This window comes from Triturus cristatus, chromosome 8 (assembly GCF_964204655.1).
Source record: "Triturus cristatus chromosome 8, aTriCri1.1, whole genome shotgun sequence".
NCBI lineage: Eukaryota > Metazoa > Chordata > Amphibia > Caudata > Salamandridae > Triturus > Triturus cristatus.
In genome coordinates, this window is record NC_140591.1 from 179,561,688 (window position 1) to 179,588,621 (window position 26,934).

Here is a 26,934-nt window from a genome sequence, read left to right on the forward strand (position 1 = left end):
TGTTTCATATCTTTGGAATGGTAATGATAAATCCTTTTTAGTGGTAAAGTTTGATTTGACATTACTGTTTTTGAAATGGCACTTTTAGAAAGTGCAAAAGCAAAATGCAAAATTGCATTGTTCCTTTTGCACTTTTAGAAAGTGGACATTTCTCTGCTCTAAACTTTGTGTGCCTGCAGCCTTTCTCCAAAACACGACTGGGATGGGTGACAGCTGCTCTTGAGCGTGCCTTTAGACAGCCACAAACACAGAAAGGGCTGGGTGTGACTCATCTACATTCTGATAGCCTTCCCGGGCAGGAAAGGGGAGAGGTGACTCATAGTTACATCTGAATAGGCTGTGTCCTGTTCTCACACAAAGGGCTGATTACCCCCCCCCCCACACACACACACACACAGGTAGCCTGGCAGACATGACTGGGTTGAAAGGGATCCTTGTGCACCTCAGAGAGTTCCTTTGAAGTCACCCCCTACATTAAATGCACTTTTAAGTATAAGCACCAGGGCTCTAACCCAACTAAATCAGTACACTACTGGACTTGGGAAGAACTCTGCTGGAGTAATGACTGCTGAGCTGTAAGGACTGTACCTTTGTTGTTACTGACTGTTCTGATGAACTGCTTCTCTGCTTTGCTGAGCTGCCCTGCTAACTGCTGATCTCTGCCCTGCTGAGGTCAAGGATTGGACCCATCTCACTTGAACCCAGAGTAACTCCAAGGGCTTGCTGGCTTGCCTCCTGTTTTCTGGAGTCTAATGGACACAAAATACTTCCTGCAATCCTGCTGGTGCTGCTGGACTCTGCCATTTGTGAGTCCTGCCCTTGCCTAAGATACTCCCTCCAGTCCTGTGCTTCAGAAGTGTTTTCTGCAAAAACCAACACATTGCCTTGACTGCGTGGGAATTTCTGCTGCGTTGGCCTTCGACACCAGCACAGAGTCTGCGCAGCTCGATGTCGACGCTCTGCACGGCTTGACTATGACACATTGCATTCACTTCACTGGAGCTCGACGACAATGCAGTAGAATCTAGACGTCGACAAAAGCTCTATCCAAGGTATTTCTTTAGCGGACCTGTTTGGGTCCTGTGGTCGGTGTGCCCTCCATCGCAGTCAGCCTGAACTTTGGATTTGCACTGCTCCCTCGTGATCTCAAGTAACCTTTTGACCGCTAGTGACTTCTAAGCACTGTTTTCACCTTTACTTTTTTTTAAATTAATATCTCGACTTCTACTTATTGGAGTTTTGTCATCTTGGTCTTGTTTTACTCGGATAAATACTCTATCTTTCTAAATCCGTGTGAGTCTTTTTGTGGTGTTTTAATTAGGTTACTGTAATTTGAGTGTTGCACAAATACTTTACAAATTGCCTCTTAAGTTACGACTGACTGCTCTGTGCCAAGCTATCAGAGGGTGAGCACAGGTTAATTTAGGGTGTGTATCTGACTTACCCTGACTAGAGAGTTGGTCCCTACTTGGGCAGGGTGCAAACCTCTATCAATTAGAGACCCCATTTCTAACAGGAGGGAATAGGGAAAGGTGCAGAAGATCAGAGTACCAAAGCCTGCAAGGCCAATCGGATGCAATTAAGAACACTGTGCCCAGTTTGAATGCAGATTCCCTAGAACACAAGGGATCAGAAGAATGGGAGGTAAGGAATTGTGGAGATGGATGTCACACTTCAGATCCAAGGAGTCAATGATTGCTCCCTTACAAGGAAACTAAAGGGAGCACAGCTGCAGGCACTGCCTGGTCTCTCATGAAGAGACACATCTGAGGAAAGCCCTAGGGGTTGAGATGGATGACCTAACTCTGGGTGAAGCTGTCACTTGTAGTCAGCAAGATGTCATGAACTGTGGGAATCTGTGTGCACCTTCATTGAATCTGCCACATGATTCACCATTACCAAAATGCAGTGAACCTGAGTCCACAACCATAGCGCAAGTGCCTTCCAACACACAGTGTTAGCTCATGTTGCCCTGCTTGTGGACATATATCGCAGTGGTGTTGTTTATTAATACAAAGATCAAATGCCCATGGATGGAAGGCAGAAATGCCTTGAGGCCAGATGCCTGGCATGAAACTTGAGCAGGTTGATGTGATACCTCTAGGTGAAGGGAGACCAGAGACCTCAAACCTTAAGTGCACACAATTGACCATCGCAACTGAGGAAAGATACAACTGTCACCACTGTAGCCAACGACAGGTGAGCACATAAGGGTCTACCGTGAGCCAAATATTGTGGCACGGTACTGCCTAAGAAATGTGAACCTTGCCTTAGACCAATCTTTTGTGTGGGGTGTAGGAAGCTGGCTCTGTATATACTATACCGAAATGAGGTATAGTGTGCACAGAGTCCAGTGAAACTCCAAAGGTAGGCAGAGGTAAAAGTACATAGCACCTTACTCTCTATTTGTGGTAGTGTGGGCAAGCAGTAAGGCTTTATCAGAGGGTAGTGCTAAGCTGTACACACTCAGGCAAAAAATTATGTCACACACTCAAAGACTGAACTCAGACCAATTGGTTTGTATAAAAATATTATTACGTTATTTTATTTCTAGAACCAAGCCATGCCTGGTACAGGTAAGTGAACTAATACTTTGCAAAATCTAATGCAATGTTTTACAATTGAATGCAGGTTCAAATGCAGTTGATTGAGTTACAGGTAAGTCAATGTTCTGAAATTCCTTTTCAGTTACTTCACAGATTACTTTGTATGCTACCTTTTGGATTAATTTTCAGATTACTTTTGCTAATCAGTGTGATATGCCTGAATATCACACTGAGACATTTCCTAGACAAAAGGTAAGTAATTCACTTTTAGTAAACTTGCAGTTTTGTCAATGTTTCATACAAACCAACTCCACACAGAACAATTTAAGAAAAGCAGTCAACACAATCCTATTGAAGGAAATAAAGTTAATGGCCTGCAGGTAAGTACTTATTTGTGGGAGTTGGTATTCTGAGGTAAAAACCAGGGTTCCCCCAAGGTCAAGGATGCACTCTTGAAATACCCTCAGCGGCACTAGGGCGCCCGGTTGCAGAGCGCTGAGGCCCAATGTTAGCCAATGGGGGATAGGAGGCTCTGGTTGGTGGCCGCTCACGAGCAGGCCACAAAGTTGTGGGAGCAAAGATCCTGGTGTTACGCTCAGGGCAAAGGGGGATCCGGTTTAGCACACAAAGTGCACCCGCAGCGGCGGTTGGGTGCACGATGCTGTTGTTGTGTAGGGTGCCCTGTTGTTTGAAATGGGAGTTGCCAGTTTGGGATTTTGGCTGCAGTCTCGGTCCAGGAAGACTTCTGGGAGAAGCCAACAGCGGGGCAGATAAGTTAGAGGGCTCGGGGACGTAGGTGCACCTCGGGTTCTCTTCTCCAGGATGCATGGAAGCGGATGCAGGGCTGTCATTTGAGGTCGGATTTCAACTTACCAGGCCAATGGCGGTTGGGGTGCTCCGTGCGGGTGCTGCAGGTGATGTCGGGGAGTCCTGGAGGGGCCAACCCACGGTGGACCTGGGCTCTGGAGCGCTGGGGAACCTCACTGCGACCGGTGGGCCACTCGTACTCAGGCTGGAGGTGTCGGGTGCAGTGGTGCTTCCAGGCGTCGTGTTTCTTTGTGCTCAGCAGGCTTGGATTCTTTCTTGGCTGTTTCTTTTGAACAGAGCTGCTGTTTACAGGAGATCCGGTCTTTGTTGAAGGCAGTCAGTCCTCCCAGGGGTTCTCGAGTTCACTGGCTGCAGGACAAGGCCCATTTTGGCGCAGGATCTCTGGAAACTGCAGACGGCCTGGTAGCCCAGTCAGTTCTTCTCTGTAGTCTCCTTTGCTGGGCATATTCTTTCATCCTTCTTCTTCTTAGGTTGCGGGAATCTGTCTTCTTGGTTCAGGGCTGCCCCCTAAATACTGTATTTAGGGGGCGTGTTAGGGGTCTCCAGGTCAGTAGCCAATGGGTTACTGACCTTAGGGTGACTACACTCTTGGTGTGCTCACCCCACGTGGGGGAGTGGGCACAATCCCTAATCCTGTTTGGAGAGTGCCTGCCATCTGCAAGATGGTGGGCACTGAAGAGTGGGCTTCACCACGCCTCCCCCACCTGAGGGGTGAGGTTGGCAGAAAAGGAGGGAAGACAGGAAGGGGGCCTGCTCCTGATAGCAGGAGAGGCTGGGGGCCGTGTTACAAAGGCTGCCAGGCCTTTATAGCTCTCCTGCCATAGATGGCTCTTCCTGGCCTGGAGGAGGTGTGACCACATCCGCCTAGGAAAGGCTTTGTTTCTAGGCTCAGGGAGCGCAGGCCCCCACCCCAGGGGTCCAAAAACATGTTGTGTGGTGGCAGGCTGGTGTGTACCAGTCAAGTAACCCAGCAGAGGCTGGTCGTTTTTAAGGGGGCATCTCTAAGATGCCCTCCGAGTGCATTTTTTACTAAATCCCACACTGGCATCAGTGTGGGTTTCTGGTGCTGAACTGGCACAACACGCAGACAACAGCAGGACAGCAGGCCTCGAACACCTACCATAAGAGAGGTGTCGGGGCAGCGGCAGGCGACGTAACAGCGGAGCTGCTGGGGCGGAGGTCAGAGGTTCTGCTCCGTTAAACAAGGTCAGCTGAGTTTGTCTGCCCTGGTATTTAAAGACACCACCAGGTGCTGGATGATCAGGAAAATGTCCTGAATGTTCACTCATTTCCAAGGCACAGGATCCATGACCCCACACCACCTTGTTTGTTGCTTTCAAAGATATCGATTGTGTTGTCTGTGAGAACCTGTACCCGTTCTCCTTTGATGGTTGAGGGGAACATCTTCAGTGCCAAGCGAATTGCTTGCAACTCCAAGAAGTTGACGTGAAGGCAAGTCTCTGCCAGAGACCAGAGTTCTCTGATCGTCACCTCCCCCAGGTGGCCTCCCCATACCAGCAACAATGCACTTGTGTCAGAACACAGTTCAGAGGGCCACGGGGCAAGCAGGAGATGCTGATTCCAACCGCGGGGGTTAAGCACTTTCACTCCTGATGTCCTGGGGCCTGACCTAATATGAATTCTGAGCAACTGAGCTAAGTACCCCTTCTGCACTTGACTCTTAGTGGTAGCGGGGGATGAGCAGTCAATGGCTTCTTGGGGAGGGGAGAGGTAGACACAAAGGAGTGAACAGAGGCTCACAACTTGAAGCGCAGAGGCAATAAATGATTGTCTGGTCAAATACTTGCTTTTATTAATAAAAAAGGTTTATGTAAGACCACAAAGTAAAATACAATATTCGTGAACAATGCACACAGCCCCTTGAGGTCAGGGCTCTGGTGTTTCATATGCAGTCCCGGAGTCCCAATCCACTCAAGCTAGCAGTAGTGGTTATTCTTAATTCACTATAGTTGGCATTCAGGTTACGCCCCTCTATTAGTCAGTCCCAGGAGCCTCTCAGACTCTCAATTAAAGTCAAAAGTGATCCAGCACTGACCAGCAAATTTCCCCAAGGCCTTCTGGCCCGAAAATGAGTTTTACCCACACCAGCAGGATCCAAGTGACCGGAGTCCGGTAAGTCTTTCACACGCTTCCCTAGAGGGCTGTGGTTGGGTGTTCTTGAGTTCCTCACACACGGTCCTGCAGCAGCAGGTGGGTTATTTGTGCTCCTCCGATGCTTGGTAAGTTCCATGGGTTTCTTCCCACAGATGCGGGGGTGGTGAATATCCTAGTGTTGGTCCTCAGTCACAGCTTGGGCCTGCTCAGGTTACCACAACAGCCTTCTTCCTCCATCAACGGTCTCGACCAGATCACACTTCTTGCTTTTTCCTGGCAGCCCGTTCCTCCTCTGCGAACAGGCTAAGGCGATCAACACAGCAGCATTCTTCATGGCAGCCCCACCTGGCATATAGGGTTGCCAACTTGATACCACACATGGGCTACAGCCTGATCAGTACAGCAACGGTCAGGGCAGCAATCCCTTGGCATACAAGCAACGACCCGATCGGTTCAGCAGCTGTCTTCTCACATCTCACTACAGAATTCCCACTTGACAGGATCCCATGGGCTACTGACTTTAGGGCGACTACACCCTTGGTGTGCTCACCCCGCATGGGGGAGTGAGCACAATCCCTAATCCTGATTGGAGAGTGTCTGCCATCTGCAAGATGGCGGGCACTGAAGAGTGGGCTTCACCTCGCCTCCCCCACCTGAGGGGTGGGGTTGGCAGAGGTGGGCACACCTTCTGGGCTTGCTGATTTTTCCAGCGTGTCTTCTTGACAAAAAAAGGGGAGACAGGAAGGGGGCATGCTCCTGATAGCAGGAGAGACTGGGGGTTGCATTACAAAGGCTGCAAGGCCTTTGATGCTCCCCTGCCACAGATGGCTCTTCCTGGCCTGGGGGAGGTGTGAGCACCTCTGCCCAGGAAAGGCGTTGTTTCTGGGCTCATGGAGCAAAGGCTCCCACCCCAGTGGTCCAGAAACATGTCTTGTGGTGGCAGGCTGGTGTGTACCAGCTATGGAACCCACCAGAGGCTGGTCGTTTTTCAATGGGCATCTCTAAGATGCCCTCTGGGTGCATTTTTGATTAAACGCCACACTGGCCATTATGGTGTTGTGGAGCTCCCAATGAGAAACTCCCAGCACCATATACTCTGAATGGCATTACTGCACTTACAATGTCTACAAATTGGCTTAGACACTGTAGAGGTACAGGGCTCATGCACCTGTACCCTCACCACTGGTATAGTGCCCACAGCTAGAGGGGGTGGCTGACCTTTGCAGAGCAGTGGGTTGTAGGCATTTCACACAGGGACTCTTCACTTTGTTTTGCACCAAAACACGTGCCTGCAATTGCAGTGTGTTTGTGTAAAGGTACAGCGCCTCTAAGGGTGCCACAATAAGTGCTGCAGCCCTTAGAGGCCTTCCCTGGCCACAGTGCCCTTGTACCTTTGGTACCTTTTACAGGAGACTGACATGTGACCAGAGAGGTGCCAATTGGGGGTACAAGGTACAGTTTTTGGAATAGAACACAGGCCCTGGGAAGCTAATTGGCAGGGACCCAGGGCACATCAAGTCAAATTGCATCAGTAGCCTGGCAAAAAGTGGGATGGTTACTGCAACAGAAACCCAGTTTTCTACAGTAAACCTCTACCAATAGAGGCTACTGGTCGCGCTCTACTTTGTCATCCAGATGAGCTAATACCGCTCCAACTCCTCTGTCAGATGCATCTGTCTGCACAAATAAAGGCTAACTATAATCGAGTGCTTTCAGTACAGGGGAGGTGCATAGTGTCTTCTTCAATTCCTCAAATGCTTTCCGACTCCTCAGTCCATTTCACTTTCCTAGGCTGCTTCTTGCCGGTCAAAGCACCAGCGGGGCAACTATATTTCTATAGTTCACCATAACGTTCTTGTAATACCTGGTGAGTCCCAAAAGAATCTCAACTTAAGTCTTGGTAGTAGCTTCTTCCCACTCCATGACATTCAATGAGCGAATCTTCTTGTGCCCCTCTTTGTGCTCAAGATAGCCTACAGAGTACTGCCCCACCTAATACTTGGTTGCCTTGGTCAGTTTTGCCTCCTCTATCCTACCCAACACATGTTCTAGGTGCCTCAGGTGACCATGAATTGCTAACCACAACAATATAATCCTGGTAGGACACACAGAACTCTTCCAGCCCTGTGAGAACATGGTTCACCAGGTGCTGAAAAGTGTCAGTTGCATTCTTCAGACTACAAGGCATTACCTTGAACTGATGCAAGCCCTCTGGCATATAAAAGGCAGCCTTCTCTTTGGAATATGGTGCCAAAGCAATCTAGCAGTACCCACAGTTCAGATCCAAGGTGCTCAAATATTTTGCAGCACCTATCTGATCTACAAGCTCGTCCGCTCCAGAAATTGGATGGGCATTGCTCTTGGGTACAGCATCGGGGTCCATGGTGGCATGATCCACCACACCCAAGATACACTTGTTGCCGGAGTATGTGAGAGTGTGTGTGACAGTGTGTGTGAGAGTGTGTGTGTGTGTGAGTGTGTGTGTGAGTGTGTGTGTGAGAGTGTGTGAGTGTGTGTGTCACATCGCCCAATTAGGTCTATTACCACCCGCTCAAATGGAGCGACACTAATGAAGAAGTTACTAACCTTCGGTAACAATATATCTGTAAGAAACATTAGTTAGTTATAGATTCCTTACCTTTGAATTACCCCCAGGCGTCAGACTGGATCAGGAAAGTTTTTTTCATCAGCAGTACCTCTGCGTGTCGTAAGGTGGCGTCGGTCGGCTCCGCGTCCGTCACGCGGCAGCTACTTAGACGCCGCCCTCACGTGCCGACGTCAGTTCTGTACACGACTTTCCGCGCCAGAAACGCAGAGCCATGCAAGACACTGACCACTGGTGCACAAAACTAGAGCCATGAAGGGATGTACTTAACCCAAGAAATCAGTTCGCATAAGGGGGAGGATGGGTGGGGCTGTAAGGAATCTATAACTAACTAATGTTTCTTACAGATATATTGTTACCGAAAGTAAGTAACTTGGTCATCTGAAAGAAACACGTTCGTTATAGATTCCTTACCTCAGAATGGATACCCCAGCAATACCAAACCCGGTGGTGGGTCTGCAAACCAAGATCACACCAGAAAGTCCTGGAGAACAGAACGGCCAAAGAAGCCGTCTCTCCGGACTTGGCTGTCCAGGCAGTAGTGTTTTGTGAACGTGTGCAGTGATGCCCACGTGGCTGCCTGACAGATGTCATTAAGAGAAACTCCTCCTCCCAAGGCAGTAGTGGCTGCCGTTGCCCTGGTGGAATGGGCACGCAGCCCAACCGGAGGCTCCTTTTTAGCCAGAGAATAGCATGCCTTAAGACACAAAACGACCCATTGAGAAATGGTGCGTTTGTGTACGTCCCGACCTTTCTTGGTGCCCATGTAGCCAACAAAGAGTTGGTCATTCACCCGGAACTGTTTTGTGCGATCCAGATAGAAAGAGAGCGCATGTTTTGGGTCCAGACTGTAGAGACTCTCTTCCTCCTTCGAAGGATGCGGAGGCGGAAAGAAGGTGGGCAAAGTAATGGTCTCCCCAATGTGGAAGGCAGTGCCCACCGTAGGAAGGAAGGATGGATGGGTCCTGAGAACCACCTTGTCCGGATGGACAGACAGGAAAGGAGGTTTGGAAGAAAGGGCCTGGAGCTCACTCACCCTTCTAGCAGAAGTGATGGCTACCAGGAAAGCAGTCTTAGGAGTCAAGAGTCTTCAAGGACAGTCATGAAGCAGCTCAAAGTGAACGCACAGTAAATAGGTAAGAACAAGATTCAAGTCCCACTGAGGCATAACGAAGGGGATAGGAGTAAAGAGATGCGTTAAGCCTTTTAAGAAACGGTTAACTAGCGGGGACTTGAAAAGAGAAGGTTGGTCTGGCAACCAAAGGTAGGCAGAGATTGCTGAAAGATAGCCCATGATAGTGCCCAGAGCAGAGCCCTGCTGGGCTAAAGAAAGAAGGAACAAGAGAACTTCAGAAAGAGGGGCAGAAAGGGGATCCTCAGCCGTTGCTGTGCACCCTGCCACAAACTTGTTCCACCGGTAGGCGTATACTGTCTTAGTGGAGGGATGCCTGGCTGCCAAGATTACGTCACAGACTTCGGGAGGCATGTCGAAAGACGCCAACTGCTGCCGCTCAATCTCCACGCAAGGAGGTGGAGGCTGGACAAGTTCGGGTGGAGGATGGTCCCCTGCTGCTGTGACAGAAGATCCTCCAGAAGAGGCAGTCTGATCGGAGGATCAATTGCCATGTTGAGCAGCTCGGGATACCAGACTCTTCGTGCCCAATCCGGAGCCACAAGAATGACTTGGGCTCGGTCGCGCCTGATCTTCTTCAGCACTCTGGGCAGAAGTGGTATAGGCGGAAAGGCATACAAATGACCGTAACGCCACTCGTGACAAAAAGCGTCGCCTAGGGAGTGCCGCGATGGAAATTCCAACGCGCAGAATTGCTGACAGTGCGCATTCTCTTCGGTGGCATATAGATCTAACCAAGGCTCTCCCCACTGTCGAAAGAGACCTTGCACCACCTCCGAGTGTAGACGCCATTTGTGATCCATCATGCACCTGCGGCTGAGTTAGTCCGCCCTGGCGTTCAGCGAACCCGCCAAGTGTTGAACAAAGAAAGGGTTATATACTGATGTTCCAGCCATGACCAAAGGCGAAGGGCCTCCTGACATAGGGTCCATGACCCCATCCCTCCCTGTTTGTTGCAGTACCACATGGCGATGGTGTTGTCCGTGAACACCTGCAGTACTTTTCCCGGGACCGAGGGAAGGAATGCTTTCAGTGCAAGACGAATCGCCCGGAGCTCCAGAAGGTTGATGTGAAGCCCGGACTCCGCCGGAGACCAGAGGCCTCTGATCTCTGCCTCTCCCATGTGGCCGCCCCATCCCAGAAGGGATGCGTCAGTCACCACCGTGTTCTGGTTGGGGAAGGGAGAGGGATCTGCCATTGAATTGACCCAATCTTGGTTCGTGAGCCACCACTGGAGTTGTTAAGCAGTGCCCTCCGAGATCTGGACGCTATCGGAGATTCCTCTGATGCTGCGCCCACTGGAACCTCAGGTCCCACTGCAGAGCCTGCATATACCACCTGGCATGATCGACCAACAGGATGCAGGAGGTTATAAGGCCCAGCAGCCTTAGAGTCATCCTGACCGAAACCCGGGATAGAGGCTGAAAGATCGGAATCATAGCCCGAATATCCCAGACTCGATGTTCGGAAGGATAGACTCGAAACCGGGTCGTGTCCAGAACCGCTCCGATGAAAAGGAGCTTCCGAGAGGGGTCAGGTGCGACTTCAGTACATTGATGGAGAACCCCAGCGAATGCAGGAGGTCGGCCGTAGTCTGGAGGTGGGAGACAACTGCCTGGGGCGAGCCCGCCTTCAACAGCCAGTCGTCTAGATAGGGGAAGACTGAAACCCCTGATCTGCGCAGATGAGCTGCGACCACCGCCATCACTTTCGTGAACACCCGAGGGGCACTGGTAAGGCAAAAGGGGAGCACGGTACATTGAAAATGCTTGTGGCCCACCGTGAACCGTAGGTAACACCGGTGGGCCGGCAGGACTGGGATGTGAAAATAAGCGTCCTGCATGTCCAACGCTACCATCCAGTCTTCTGGATTGAGGGCAGACGAGACCTGAGCCAGCGTCAATATCTTAAACTTCTCCTTCCGGAGGAAGCGGTTGACGTCCATGAGATCCAAGATAAGACGCAGGCCCTTGTCCTTCTTGGGAACCAGAAAGTAGTGGGAGTAACAACCACAACCTACTTCTGGGACAGGAACGCGCTCGAAGGCTCCCTTGGCCAAGAGAGCTGAAACTTCCTGCTTGAGGAGGGCCAGGTGATCCTCCGACATGCGGTGGTATTGTGGTGGCAAGGCTGGAGGGGTAGTCTCAAAGGGGAGGGAATAGCCCCTTCGGACTATTTCCAAAACCCACCTGCCCGACGTGATGGTGCGCCAGTGGTGGAGGTGATGGCAAATCCTGCCGCCCACTGGCATTTGATGGGCCTGAAAGGTCAAACTAGGAGGGTTTGGAGGCTGCTGCAGAGAGAGGGTTGGTGGACTGGCCCGCCCGCTGGCCCCCTGAACCACGGCGTTGGTTCCCACATCGCACGGCTGTGTGAAGGTTGGGTAACTTGCTACGGCCTGTGGCTCTGGGCGGGACGTAGCAGGGCACCCCTTCCTAGCCACAAGATGGGCAAAAGCAGACTGCACCGGGCGGGTGGAGAGGCCCAAGGACTTGGCTGTAACCCGCGAGACCTTGAAGCGCTCTAGGGCGTTGTCTGCTTTGTCGCCAAAAAGGCGACGGCCATCAAAGAGCATGTCCTTTAAGGTGTTCTGGACATCCCCTGAAAAACCAGTCGACCTCATCCAGGCTTATCGACGAAGAGCTACTGACGTTCAAATGGTCCTGCCTAGAGAGTCGGCGGTATCCAGCCCACAATGTATCGCAAACTTCACTGCATCCCTCCCGGCGGCGACAGCCTGTGAGAGCACTGCCCGGGCCTCCTCCAGACAGGACACTTTGGCAGCACTTGCGCCACCGTATCCCACACAGAATGGGAATAACAGCCCAAGAGACATGCCGTGTTTACATACCGCAGTCCTAAGCAGGCAGAAGAGAAAATTTTCTTTCCAAGATGGTCCAGCTTCTTGGATTCCCTTTACGGTGGAGCGGTAGGGAAGGCGCTTTTGTAAGTGGAGGCTTGGACCACCAAGCTCTCCGGGGTGGGGTGTTGGGAAAGGAAAGTGGGGTCGCCCGGAGCCGGGAGGTGGCGTCGGGCAATCATCCTGTCCACGGGAGCCCCCGTGTTGGGCCTGGAGCATGTGCCCAAAAGGATGTCGGTGAGGGCCTCATTAAACTGTAGCAAGGGCTCCAAAGAGCTCGCAACCAGTTGAAGCACCTCTGTCAGGAGGTTAGTCCTGACCATCACCGTAGGAAGCTCGAGGTTGAGAGCCTAGGCCGCCCTACAGAACACCACTGCGTACGATGCTCCCTCCTCCTCCGTAGCCACGGTAGGAGGATGCAACATGCCAAGGTCAGGCAAGGTGTCCAAACCACTGGAATCCCCCAGTTCCTCTCTTCAGTCCTGCTCCCTCTCCTGGCCAGCTAGAGGGTCACCTGACCCCTCCCAGTCCTCCTACTCAGTATCTGGGTGCTATTCTGGTTGAAAAAGGGCCCCAGGAGTGAACAGGGACATAAAAACCCCTCTCGGGGCCAGATCTGGCGTCGGAAGACGCCGGTCCGGCTCCGTGTCCACGTTGGGATGGAGGCGGGGACTGACCGGCGTCAAACGTGGTAGTGGTGCCGGAGAAAGCGGCACCAGTGGAGGCGTAATCAGGTCAACCGGTTCCGATCTGGATCCAGGCCTGGATGCAAGGGGGCCCTGCAGCGCTGGGGCCGAAGCCGCAGGTGGAGAAGGCCTAGGACCCCCAAACGAGTCCTTGGGGCCCGAAGGTGCGCCGGCAGGTTCGGGCTGCCCAAAGATGGCATGCATCACCTCGTAGAACGTACTAAGCTGGGCAGGAGTCGCTCTGGGTCCCGGAAAGGGAGAGAAACACAAGGTCAACTCTTCAATCGCCGCGTGCGGAGCCGTGGGAGGGGCATCACCGCGTGCCTCGTTGGGTTGGCCGACCGTCGAGGAGAAGTCAAAGATGCTTCTTTGACTTCTTCTTATGCTTCAACTTACCCGACCCCGATTGCGAAGACTTAGAAGACTTGGAACCGGAATGATCGTGGCTCCCTCGACCTCCCTCGCGACCAGGACCTCGAATGCCACAGAGCCGACTACTGGTGCTCAAGCAGCTTTCGGGACCGCTCCTGCGAAGCTTTCAGTGCCATCGACTGGCAGTCGGAGCATGACTGGGGGTTGTGGTCGCGCTCCAGGCAAAAAAAGACACGCGGGGCGGATCAGTCACCAACATCGTCCGATGACAGGAACCACATAGCTTGAAGCCGGGCATCCCTCGTGCACCTTAGACTCGAAAAAAGATGTCGAGAAAAGTCGAGAAAACGTTAAGTCAAAAATGACTGAGGTACCGCTGTTCCTTGATCTGCGCCTGCTGGAGCGTAAAAAGAAAGAACTGACAGCGCAGGAGGGCAGCATCTTAGTAGCTGTCACAACGTCATCCCGGCGACCATGACACCGGACGCGGAGCCAACTGACATCACCTTCCGACGCGCAGAGGTACTGCTGACAAGAAAACTTTCTGGATCCAGTCTGACGCCTGGGGGTAATTCTAAGGTAAGGAATCTATAACTAACGTGTTTCTTTCAGATGGCACCTTCATCCTCCCTCCTGACTTACCACTCATCTGGCAAGTGGGGCAGGTTCTACAGAACCTCTCTATGTCTTCACATGCCTTGCAGTAGAACAGAGGGTCCAACCAATTGTGGGTCTTTCTACTCTCAAAGTATCCTGCTAAGGGCACTTCAGGGGCCAGTGACAACAGGAAGTTCCTGTGCCCTAATGCAAACTCCACCCTCTTGCTAGTTACTGGCTCAGGATTCGCCGGTTCACTATAAAGTAGTCCATCCTCCCAGAAACAGTGTTTCCCAATCACTCCTATTCTGGCCTGTTCCTTAGCTTCCTTACAAAGACCCACAAGTGTAGGATACTACTCCTATGTCTTGCAGAAATGTTTCCGGCAGGCACTCCAGCAGCTAGCAAACCTTGCAGCTTTGGAAGCGACCCATAATTCAGCACCAGGTCCACTTCAGGAGTCTCATCCACTCCTCCAGGTGGAGCAAAAACAATGTCTTCCATAGCCATTGCCTTCCTGGAGTCTGCCCTTTCCAGCAAATTACCTTATCCTGGTCCCTGCAAGTCACGATGGATTTAGGCCCAGATCTCTGTACTGGGGTGAATGTATGACATTGTTCTGCATTTTGTCCATCAACTGCTGTTTTTGCATTTGTCACCCCGAGTGGGATGGGTATGCTCAGACGTGAGTCCCGTGCTATCCATGCCACTGGAATCAAGCTATCCTGGCTGAAGAGGGGTGAAACCCCGAAACCGGTCCTACGATGCTTGTTTCCTGTCCAGGGAGGACCTGGCTTGGCAGTTTGGGCAGGACTGTTCCCATGAGGCACAGGGTCAAGACTGATTTGCATATGGCTGGGTTCAAACTGGAATGGCACGGTGAGCAAAAAACAATGGATTTAGGCCCAGATCTCTGTACTGGGGTGAATGTATGACATTGTTCTGCATTCTGTCCATCAACTGTTGTTTTTGCATGGTCCCAGTCCCGCCTCTGAGACTGATGTGGAGCCTGTGCTCTAGTCAATAAAACGGTCGTTCAAGCCATAAACGCTGCTGGTACTGGCACCAAGTTAGGGGCAATCAAATATAATTAGCCAAGAGACATCCAGCTACTTGCTTTTCCCCTTACTCCAATAGCAATCATGGCTGCCTTGCCATTGAGCTCAATCTCAACCCTGGAAAGAGGGTACTCCATGCCCTCTCCACAGGCTACCAAATATGTATCTTTGGTCCAGGAAAGAATTTCCACAGGCTTAAGGTACTTCCTCTCAAACATAGGGTGGGAGGCTCCAGTATTACTCAGGGCAGGCACTTTCCTCCCATTCATATTAACTTCCAGCACAAAGCTCATCATCCTAGTTTGAGTGCTTTAGAGCATCTCAGTCCCTCGCCCAGATCTCCATAGCTACTAGGATGAGCGCAACTAGTTTCTTCATCCATGTGTAGTATGCTTGCTATCACAGGTGCCGCTGGATCAGGGTCTTTCGCCCCACAATTTCTCTTGTAGCATCCCACCTTGAGGCACTTGAAGCAAGTCATAACTTTGGATTAGAAAGAACCACCCTGTCCTCCCTTCTCATAATGGTCCTTCCCGGACAGACCATTAACATATTTCCTACGCCATTCTAGAATGTCATGGGAATTACCGTGGCCCTGACCCTCTGTTTTTGTACCAGTCTGTGGAGAGTTCCTCTGCCCGTTTGGCTTAAAACCATGCTGCTATAGCCCTTTGTGAACCCTGTGAATTAACCACGTGTCAGCCAACAGTGCTTTACTGGATCTCTTTCAAATCAGAAAGGTATTGCCTGACTGGGGTAAAGCACTCCTCCTTGAGTTGCTCTGTCACAATCAACTGATTCAAGGACTGAACTTCATTGGCCTCCATCCTTCTAAACCACTCATTCCAACACCACCCTCTCTTGTAGCCTCTGAATCTCTAAAGGCACTGACCTGCCTTCAACCAAAACCGTTTAATCTGAACCTCCTTCATTCGCTCATAAACCATCTGGTCTACCACAGGTATCCTTCCAACGATGAGTAGCTTTCAATGCCATGCACCCTAATAAGACATTCACATCATTCATGGCCTGCACCTTACAAGTGATCTCAAAGCTCAAAATGCATTCCAAGATGTCCTGACCTTCTACCTACACATGCACAAGATCTCCTGGAACCTTGGCGACAACCTGGCCTGAACTGGATGTAGTCACTTGTCCCAAATAGAGTTGTCATTGCTGCCATCCTAAGTTTCTCTCCCTCAAGGGCTTTCTTTTACCTCTCCAGCTCTCTTTTCTTTCCTTCCATTTCTCTTCATGTGCTGCATGGAAATGCCACTTTTTGCATGATCACCCCAATCCCTTTGGGCTGATGCTGCGTGTTTTTTGACTGACAGTAAATTGAGGCCTGCTACCCAGACCTCGGTGCCTATTGGTGGACTTGCAAACCCCAAGAAGCCCTCACAAGGTTGACCATGTAAACAGGCTGAAACACCAAGAGACAGAGCAGACATTACAATGCTCATGGTGAGAGACAGAGGGGAAGTAGAGTAGAGGGAGCCTTCCCTGACGTGTGATTTACTAATGTCAAATATGGATCAGTGGGAGGAGTAGTTCTCTCTTCCACTCTCACAGACCGACATCAGAAGAACTGCTAAGTACTGTTAAGGCAGTTTGCTGGTCTGTTTTTCTTGACCCCAGGTCTGACAAATTGGTGTACTCATGATGTGGACACAGGTGACAGCTTGCCTGACAAAAGTAAGATTTACAGACTGTCAGTCCAGTTCAGAGCTAGCATCAAGGCTGAGGATGCCAAGATACTACAGTTTGGTGGATAGAGCTCTCTAGTAATCCTTGGGTCAGGTCAGGGGTGCCCAAACTAAATCAAAAGGAGGGAAACCCGAGATGATGTTCAGTTTGGACTACAGAGGCCTAAATGCCCATGGACTGTGGATCTAATACGTTGGACACTCGAAGCGTACCTTAAGTCCGGAGAGTTGGTTTGATTTTTCACTGTTTAGAGAAGACAAACCCAGTAGGATTCTCTTGGGTCGTTGAACACCTGATCGCACAGCTCCTGTGGTGGCCAGTATATCTATCATTTTTCACACCAACAGTGACTATTAAATATGGTCCTGATGAATGCCACCGGTCTCTTTAGGGCACCAACACATGGCAGAAACATGTTGACCAACATCTAGGGATATATTTGTTCAATCCCTAGTCCTGTCTATTTTAGATTGTCCTTGAGGCCACCCAATAAAGATTTAGTGGACCCCAAGAGGCATTTTAAATCACTACCCCCCTTACACTCTCCCCCTCATTCACCTCTCATCCAAACGCTCATCTTGAGAGAAAAAACACCTCAGCTCCTCCCTTCCGGGAGTCGTAGCCGACACCTTGGTGTGAGGAGTGAACCCATATGATAAAACATGTACTGTGAGTGAGGGTTTTTGTCCTGAAAAGGATTTTCTCCCTTTCGCTCTTCTCTCTCTCTCGCACTGATACCACACCTTAATCTACAGCTACCCTAATGTATAGCCGGACATACTTTGTGTGATATATAGTATTCTGAGGGATTAGTACCCCCTGGCTTTCTCGATCCCTGTGATCCCCGTGTGTAGAATATTGGGAAAATGTCACAAGTGAATGATTTGGGCCAGGATCAACGAGGTGTCTCCATCAGTAGGTGAGTCCGCCCCAGAAAGGAGTCACCATTGATAGGGAAGTCTTTGCTGTAGTTTGGTCCCTGAGGAAGCTGAGACCCTACATGTTTGGGACTTGATCAGAGTTTATAGGCCTCTCAGGTGCCTGATGTAGATGAGAAGAGAGAATCAGAAACTATTGAGGTGGTCAATTTCCCTACAAGGTTTCAACTTTACAGTGAAGAACAAGTTACTTACCTTCGGTAACGGTAAATCTGTAAGAAACATAGGTTAGTTGTAGATTCCTTACCTTAGAATTACCCCCAGGCGTCAGACGGGATCCGGAAAGATTTTGTCAGCAGTACCCCTGCGCGTCGGAAGGTGGCGTCGGTTGACACCGCATTCGTCGTAGGCGTCAAGGTCGCTGGGATGAGGTCGCTGGGATGAGGTCGCCGGGATGAGGTCGCCGGGATGATGTCGCGGTAGCTACATGCACGCAGCCCTCGCGCGCTGACGTCAGTTCTGTACACGACTTTCCATGCCAGAAGAGCAGAGACATGCAAGATACTGACCACTGGTGCACAAAACTAGGGCCCTGAAAGGAAGTCCTAAACCCTAGAAGTCCGTTCGCAGAACGGGGAGGATGGGTGAGGAGGGAGCATACAAAGCTTTTCAAGACAGAGTGCACAGAGGCCCACTAACCAGATCTCAGTGCCAGTGTTTTGACACTTTGTATGGTACAAGAGGTACTCAATGCCTGTAAATTAAAGTGTTTTCCGCAAACCCACAGGGCAGCAGCAAGGCTTATGACACTCAGGCTGTGACACTGTGAAAACATGTCTCCCAGCCTGCCACTGCAGACTAGTAGGGCAGTTTTAAACTGTAAATTTGACTTTGTCCTTTGAACTAATGACAAGGCTGAAATCATATATATATATATATATATATATATATATATATATATATATATATATATATATATATATATATATATCTCTATATATATATATATATTTACTTCACAGAACGGGTCATTCCGGGATTGAGCCCAACGTCAGGTGGTGCGTTTTCCGGTATGCCCTCACCGGTATAATTACTTGCACTTTACATTAATTTACACGCACACTCGAAGTATAGTGCTATAAAGAAACTAGTTTATTGCTCGTTACGCGTTTCGACAAATTAATGTCTTGATCACACGAACGGTAAAGCAAACAAAGACGTGCATAAATAAACATTGGAAAAGGAAGAAGGACTACATTTAGTTCATTGCATGTCCTGTCCCTAAAAGGTGTCGGCCATCTTGTAATGGTAAAATATATTACTTAACATAAGTAAATGAAAATCATGACATCTTTGTAATTCCATTGAAACCAATATTATAGTAGTAAATTACATACTGTATGTTTATTTAACGCACTAGTGGCTCAAATATTGATTATCAAATAGGAAATGCCTCATAGTCCTTTCACAACTCAAATTATTATGCTTTCTTTCAGTGATTTTTTTTTATATCAAATTGTATTTACATTAGAACTCTGTTGTAATTAACTGATATTGCACATCCTACATATAATGGGAATAATTTCCATCGCACTAGTGGCGTTGATCTCGTTACATGTTTTGAGAATAGCTATTAAGATTAGTACAAATGCTGTCATGATGTCATACTGATTATCATATAAGTATTTTGTTGTCTCATACAATAAAATTAGAAACATATGGTTCCTACTATTCTAAGGTCAGTGACCAATTAGATTCTTGTAATAGTCAAATAAACCGGCCTACACATATACAGATATTAGTGACAAGACTAATGAAATTAGGCAAATGCCTACTTAAATAAGTGTATATCCAAACCTCCAGAAATTTCCAACATAATAATGTGAAAAATACTAAAGTGAAAATAGTCAAACTTTCAATTATTTGGACATAAGAAAATGGTTAAAAAGTCTCTTATCTTGTTTCACATGTGTTTCCGAGCCCGGTGAAGAAAAGGGTAGGGTACCCGTGCAGTGACCATACAATACGGTGGGTCCCTTCCTTTCTTCCTGTGAAAGTAAAAACAAAAGGGAGAGTAAAACAATAATTTCACTTATCATAGAAAAGAGTTCATCAGAATTCAAAATCAATACATAAAACAGAGAGTTACAGTCATAGCACAGTAATAGATATACTAGACAGATTCTCAATATCTAGTATTCATTCCTCATATAGGTGTGTTGCTAATTCATCATCCATGTTGTGGCCTCCAGGGAATTTAGTTTCCAACTCAAGTATCCATTTGGATTCTTTCTTTCTGAGAGCTAATTCTCTATTGCCGCCTCTATTGCCAAGAATAATTTGTTCAATAGCATAGAAGCGCAATAAGGCACTATTAGAATCATGATATCCTTTAAAATGTCTGGCAATAGGATAATGTATATCAACGTTTGTGATTGCTCTTAGATGTTCCATAACTCTTTTTTTGATCATACAAGTGGTACTACCTACATACCTGAGTTTACAGGGACATTCCAAGATATACACTATATAGGTACTACTGCAAGTGAGGAACTGATGTATTTTCCATTTCTGTGCTCTACCAGGAATACTGAATTCCTTAACTGACTGGCTAAATTTACAAGATCTACAGTGACCACACGGAAAGAAACCTTTGAGATCATGAAAAGTACTTTTCTTTGTAACAGTAATATCACTTTTAACCAGGATATCTCTGAAGCTTTTCCCTTTTCTATAGGTAACTTTCGGTCTCTCCCCTACTTCTGAGCCCACATTATTATCTGTCTGGAGAATATTCCAACTGTCACATAGGATTTTTTGTATCTTCTTGGAGTGACTATTAAAAGTTGTTATCACCCTGGTGACAGATTTAGTTGTATCCAATTCTTGTGTCTGGCCTAGCGATTCTTCTCTACTGACTTTAGCGACCTTCTCTAATGCTTTTTTCAGTACCCATTCAGGGTAACCGCGTTCTCTAAATCTTTTAAGTAAAACTTCCTGTTCTTGCATGTATTTACCCTCATTGCTGCAATTCCTTCTTGCCCTCAGTAATTCTCCATACGGAATGCTCCATTTAAGGGCTTCTGGATGTTCACTGAGGGCATGAAGAAGACTATTCCCAGCTGTCTCTTTCCGGTATAGGCTAGTGATGATTTTATCTTGCACAACTTCAATCTTAATATCAAGAAATTCTACATACGTTTTGCTGATTTTGTAAGTCAGGACAATATTGTACTTGTTGTTATTCAGTTTGTCAATAAAATGTAAGGCTTCTGATTCACTTCCTTTCCATACTATCAGTAAATCATCAATGTACCTGAGCCATTTCACTACTGACTTAAAATCATCTGCCATATTTGTGTCAGAACGAATTTCTTCTTCCCACTTTCCTAGAAATAGGTTGGCAAAGCTTGACGCGAAGCACGTACCCATCGCCGTGCCTCGCACTTGTTTATACAAAACACCATCAAAGAGAAAAATGTTATTTTTGAGACATATCGATATCATGTCTTTTAGCATTCTAGTATGTTCCAAATACATGATGTTCCGTGAATTTAGAAAATATAAACATGCTTCAATACCCTGGTCGTGATCAATGATGGTATACAGTGTATTCACGTCCAGGGTAATCAGTGAATAGTCCTCTTTCCAATCAAAACCTTCAATCTTGTTAAGAAAATCCTTCGTATCCTTAACATATGAAGGTAGTTCGATAACATATTCTTTAAGGAATTGGTCAACATATTTGGAAATGTTTTCCAATACATTCCCTACTGAGGATACTATAGGCCTCTCTGGGGGGATGGTGGGGTGCTTATGGATTTTAGGTAAGAGATACAACCCAGGTAACTTTGGATAATCTCTCTTCAGAAAACAATATTCATGCCAGGTAATGACCCCTGATTCTTGCAACTCTGCAAGTTTTTCCCATGCAGAAGTTATACTGGCGTTGTAGGTACTTGTGTCACAAGTGCAGTAAAATCTTACATTATTCACTTGTTTTTTAGCCTCTTCTATATACAATTGTTTGTCCCACAACACTATATTTCCTCCCTTATCAGAGGGACGTATAACCAAACTGTCATCTTTGGCCAAAGACAAAATCACGTTACGCTGTTTGAGAGATAGATTGTAGTTGATTCCATGTTTGTCATTCAATCCATGTTTCTGTTTCTTAAGTTCCTTCGTTACCACATCTTGGAAAGTGTCAATTGAATCATAAGGTAGGTTAGGATAAAAGACAGAGCTTGGTTTAAAAGAGGTACAAGCAGCTTTATCAGTAACAAAATCAGACCTTTCCTGGGTCACCGATTCATCTATGTTAATTCCTAAATCAAATACTGTATACAAAGTATCAGCATCGCCAACTGTAAGATTTACATCACTCAGTTTGGCAGGTATAGATGTATTCCCAGAGTAAGTTGCACTGTTTCTGAGCATGTGCCATTTTTTTAATTTGATTTTCCGTACAAATTTGAAAATGTCTATACGAGTATTGGTGTAATTGAAAAGTTCTGTGGGACATAAAGATAATCCCAAACATAAAGTCGCGAGCCAATGGGAACAAGAAGAAAAGGCTCCAACAAAATGCAGTAATGATGGATCCGGAAACGGTAAATCAAACCATTATCAATCTTTCATCACGTACTCTGTCTTATTTCGACAAAACAACTTTATGTTTGGGATTATCTTTTAGTGCAGCATTGTTGGGCCCATTGTTGGGCCCATGTGAGAAACGTTTTAAACAAGTTAAAGGCAGCATCCACTTGGATATGCAAATGTTGAACTACTAGTCCCATCATGCAAAGCTCATTACTCACCTGATTTTGATCGAGGTAATGCATCACACATATTAAAGAAGGGACTATGCTTTTGAACTGCTTGCCTTTTATTTCCTGTTTTACTTGCCCAGAGGAAGGGAGCAATCCCGACACGCGTTGGCAGCATCAGAATGGGGAGATGTTGTTGGTGTTGAGCCCTGCTAATGGCCTACCTCCAGCGAGTGCGTGCCACCGGAGCGGCAACCTCTTCTATTTGAATATTTGTGGCCAGGTCCAGGCCACGGCTGGCACCACCACAAGACCCGAGTGGGTCCGCCGCTGTGCACTGGCTCTGCGATGCGGAGCTGGAGGGGTCTTGACTATTATCGGCGCGAACACTTGCAGCATTGTTGGGCCCATGTGAGAAACGTTTTAAACAAGTTAAAGGCAGCATCCACTTGGATATGCAAATGTTGAACTACTAGTCCCATCATGCAAAGCTCATTACTCACCTGATTTTGATCGAGGTAATGCATCACGCATATTAAAGAAGGGACTATGCTTTTGAACTGCTTGCCTTTTATTTCCTGTTTTACTTGCCCAGAGGAAGGGAGCAATCCCGAAACGCGTTGGCAGCATCAAGATGGGGAGATGTTGTTGGTGTTGAGCCCTGCTAATGGCCTACCTCCAGCGAGTGCGTGCCACCGGAGCGGCAACCTCTTCTATTTGAATATTTGTGGCCAGGTCCAGGCCACGGCTCGCACCACCACAAGACCCGAGTGGGTCCGCCGCTGTGCACTGGCTCTGCGATGCGGAGCTGGAGGGGTCTTGACTATTATCGGCGCGACACTTGCAGCATTGTTGGGCCCATGTGAGAAACGTTTTAAACAAGTTAAAGGCAGCATCCACTTGGATATGCAAATGTTGAACTACTAGTCCCATCATGCAAAGCTCATTACTCACCTGATTTTGATCGAGGTAATGCATCACGCATATTAAAGAAGGGACTATGCTTTTGAACTGCTTGCCTTTTATTTCCTGTTTTACTTGCCCAGAGGAAGGGAGCAATCCCGAAACGCGTTGGCAGCATCAAGATGGGGAGATGTTGTTGGTGTTGAGCCCTGCTAATGGCCTACCTCCAGCGAGTGCGTGCCACCGGAGCGGCAACCTCTTCTATTTGAATATTTGTGGCCAGGTCCAGGCCACGGCTCGCACCACCACAAGACCCGAGTGGGTCCGCCGCTGTGCACTGGCTCTGCGATGCGGAGCTGGAGGGGTCTTGACTATTATCGGCGCGACACTTGCAGCATTGTTGGGCCCATGTGAGAAACGTTTTAAACAAGTTAAAGGCAGCATCCACTTGGATATGCAAATGTTGAACTACTAGTCCCATCATGCAAAGCTCATTACTCACCTGATTTTGATCGAGGTAATGCATCACGCATATTAAAGAAGGGACTATGCTTTTGAACTGCTTGCCTTTTATTTCCTGCTTTACTTGCCCAGAGGAAGGGAGCAATCCCGAAACGCGTTGGCAGCATCAGAATGGGGAGATGTTGTTGGTGTTGAGCCCTGCTAATGGCCTACCTCCAGCGAGTGCGTGCCACCGGAGCGGTAACCTCTTCTATTTGAATATATACATATATATATATTAAAAAAATTGTGAATAATTTTTAGTTAGGAAAACTATAGTCAATCTTTTTTTTTTTAATATTATACAGAAGTCACGCACCCTACACGATGGCTGAGCGCATACTGAAAGTCATTTTGAAAAGTCGCGCTGGTGTCGCGACTTCGGTGTAATTTGTAAATTATGAAATATCTTTATATTAATTAGAAATAAAAGTGTTTGTCTAAATTTATTAATAAAAGTATTTTTAAAGTATAATTTCCAATATAATTTAGATGAAAAATTATTCGATTATTATTGGATTCGGAGGTTAGGAGGGATGGCCATTTTGCTTGATCTATTTTGCAAGATTTTTTGGTCTAGTTAGGTGGATACCCTCCTCCGGGTGAGGTACGGCTTAGGGATTCTATTCAAAAGGTGAGGAATCCACAGGCAGAAGTATCCATCAGAAGAACAAGTTACTTACCTTAGGTAACGCTTTTTCTGGTGGATACAGTATCTGATTGTGGATTCCTCACTGTCCTACCTGCCTCCCCGTTGTCCACCTGTTCCTACCAAAAAGATGCTTTTACTGTTTGGCATGAATGTTTTTAATATGTCTTAATCATGCGTATGTTTCAACAGTGAGAAATGCTTGATCTGTTGCTATTTCATTATGCCTTTATTGGTTATGTATTTATGTGACGTCAGCACGCGGACGAGATCCTCTTATGGCTCCGATGATGTCATACGGTGTCGCGAGCGGAGCCGTGCTAATATGACGTCCTCGTCGATGTGGGAGAGCTAGGATAGAATTTCAATGGAATGCTGGTGCAGGGGATATTCACCTAAATGTTCAGGCTAGTCCTTTGGGAGCAACTGTTTATGTTGCCACTCCAGAAACCGAAACCAGTGATCCGAGGGCAGAGACCCTGCAGATGGCACACGAGGTGGGGTGCCCAGTCGTGTGCACCGGCGGGGCAGCGAAGTGACAAGCACCCCAACCCACATAAAAGGTAACGAGGGCACTGAATAACACAAGATCTTCTCTTTGTATCTGGCAGGAACAACGAGGTTAAAATGCCCTAGTTCCAAAATGTAGAATTAGAGCTACAACGGTCTTCAAGAGGACCTGCGATGACGCTTCTGCCTCCCGTACCCTGGAGGCGGCACATGGGTCACGCGGTACGGTCATACTGCGGTGGGACGCACACTCGTTGACCTCTCATGGCACTGCTCCACACTTCAGGGAGGACGCTTTTCATTAACTGTGTTTTCTGATGACGTGTCGCGCCGGACCCGTCCAACAACAGAACTCCTTTAGATCCAAACAGACTCTTCCACTCTCTCACCGGAAGTGAAACCAGGCCACGCGGACACTTTCAGAATACAAAAGCCGGGAATGCACTTTTTGGTAAAAAAAACCACATTCCTTCCTCCTAATTTATCAAATAAACGACTCACTGAAGAACAGGGACCAGCTTCAATCAGTAAACAGCCGTTACGACTTTTTTACTTTGCGATACCATTACAACACATCCATTACCACGCATGCCTTGTACATCGCAAAGTCATTACTACACATTTTTTTTAGAACACATGGTCATTTACCACACATGCCTTTACAACAAATTTCGTTGTAAAGGTATGTATGGTAAGTGACCATGCGTTCTAAAAAACATGTAGAAGATCCACGTTGTTGTAAGGAAACAGAGGCTGTTCAGTTTCCTCACAACGACGTGCACCGCCCCTCAGAGACGATGTGAAGCTGGAACCATGAGGAGAGAGGAACCACGAGCAGTGAGAGGTAAGGGGGATTGGGCATGTGGTGGGGGTTTCTTTTCTAGGGTTTAGGGTTGTGCAGTGGTGTTTGGGTAGTGTAGGGAGTCATGCTGGGGTAGTGTTTTAGGGTTTAGGGTAGTGCAGTGGTATATGGGTAGTGTAGGGGGTCATGCTGGGGTTGTGGTTTAGGGTAGTGCTGTGGTGCTTGTGTAGTGTAGGGGGTCATGCTGTGGGCAGTGTTTTAGGGTTTAGGGTAGTGCAGTGGTGTTTGTGTAGTGTAGGGGGTCGTGCTGGGAGAGATTTAGGGTTTAGGGTAGTGCAGTGGTGTTTGGGTAGTGTAGGGAATCGTGCTGGGGTGGTGTTTTAGGGTTTAGGGTAGTGCAGTGGTGTTTGGGTAGTGTAGGGGGTTGTGCTGGGGGTAGTGTTTTAGGGTTTAGGGCAGTGCAGTGGTGTTTGGGTAGTGTAGGGGTTCATGCTGGGCAAGTGTTTTAGGGTTTAGGGTAGCGCAGTGGTGTTTAGGTAGTGTGGCAAATCATGCTGGGGGTAGATTTAGGGTTTAGGGTAGTGCAGTGGTGTTTGTGTTGTGAGGGGGTCGTGCTGGGGGTCGTGTTTTAGGGTTTAGGGTAGTGCAGTGGTGTTTGGATAGTGTAGGGAGTAGTGATGGGGTGGTGTTTTAGGGTTTAGGGTAGTGCAGTGGTGTTTGTGTAGTGTAGGAGGTTGTGCTGGGGGTAGTGTTTTAGGGTTTAGGGCAGTGCAGTGGTGTTTGGGTAGTGTAGGGGCTCATGCTGGGGTAGTGTTTTAGGGTTTAGGGTAGTGCAGTGGTGTTTGGGTAGTGTGGCGGGTTATGCTGGGGGTAGATTTAGGGTTTAGGGTAGTGCACGGGTGGTTGTATAGTGTAGGGGGTCATGCTGGGGGTAGTGTTTTAGGGTTTAGGGTAGTACAATGGTGTTTGGCTAGTGCAGGGGGTCATTCTGGGGGTAGTGTTTTAGGGTTTAGGGTACTGCAGTGGTGTTTGTGTAGAGTAGGGGGTCATGGTGTGGGTAGTGTTTTAGGGTTTAGGGTAGTGCAGTGGTAAGGAAACAGAGGTTGTTCCGTTTCCTCAACACGACATGCACCGGACCTCAGAGACAACGTAAAGCAGGAACCACAAGGAGAGAGGAACCACGAACAGTGAGAGGTAAGGGGATCGGGCATGTGGTGGGGGTTTCTTTTCTAGGGTTTTGGGTAGTGCAGTGGTGTTTGGGTAGTGTAGGGGGTCATGCTGGGGTAGAGTTTTGGGGTTTAGAGTAGTGCAGTAGTGTAGAGGGTCATGCTGGGGTAGTGTTTTAAGGTTTAGGGTAGTGCAGTGGTATATGGGTAGTGTAGGGGGTCATGCTGGGGTAGTGTGTTAGGGTTTATG

The 26,934-nt window shown here is 48.0% G+C and overlaps 1 protein-coding gene across 1 annotated transcript in view; it reads right to left on the minus strand.

Moving 5' to 3' along the window:
* Positions 1-21,868: 21,868 nt before the first annotated feature.
* LOC146801779 (zinc finger BED domain-containing protein 5-like) overlaps positions 21,869-26,934 on the minus strand; it is a 111,073-nt gene continuing 106,007 nt past the window's right edge. Inside the window, exon 2 of the mRNA XM_085623713.1 lies at positions 21,869-21,898. Coding sequence (XP_085479839.1) covers positions 21,869-21,898 — 30 coding nt within the window. The remainder of the gene's footprint in view (positions 21,899-26,934) is intronic.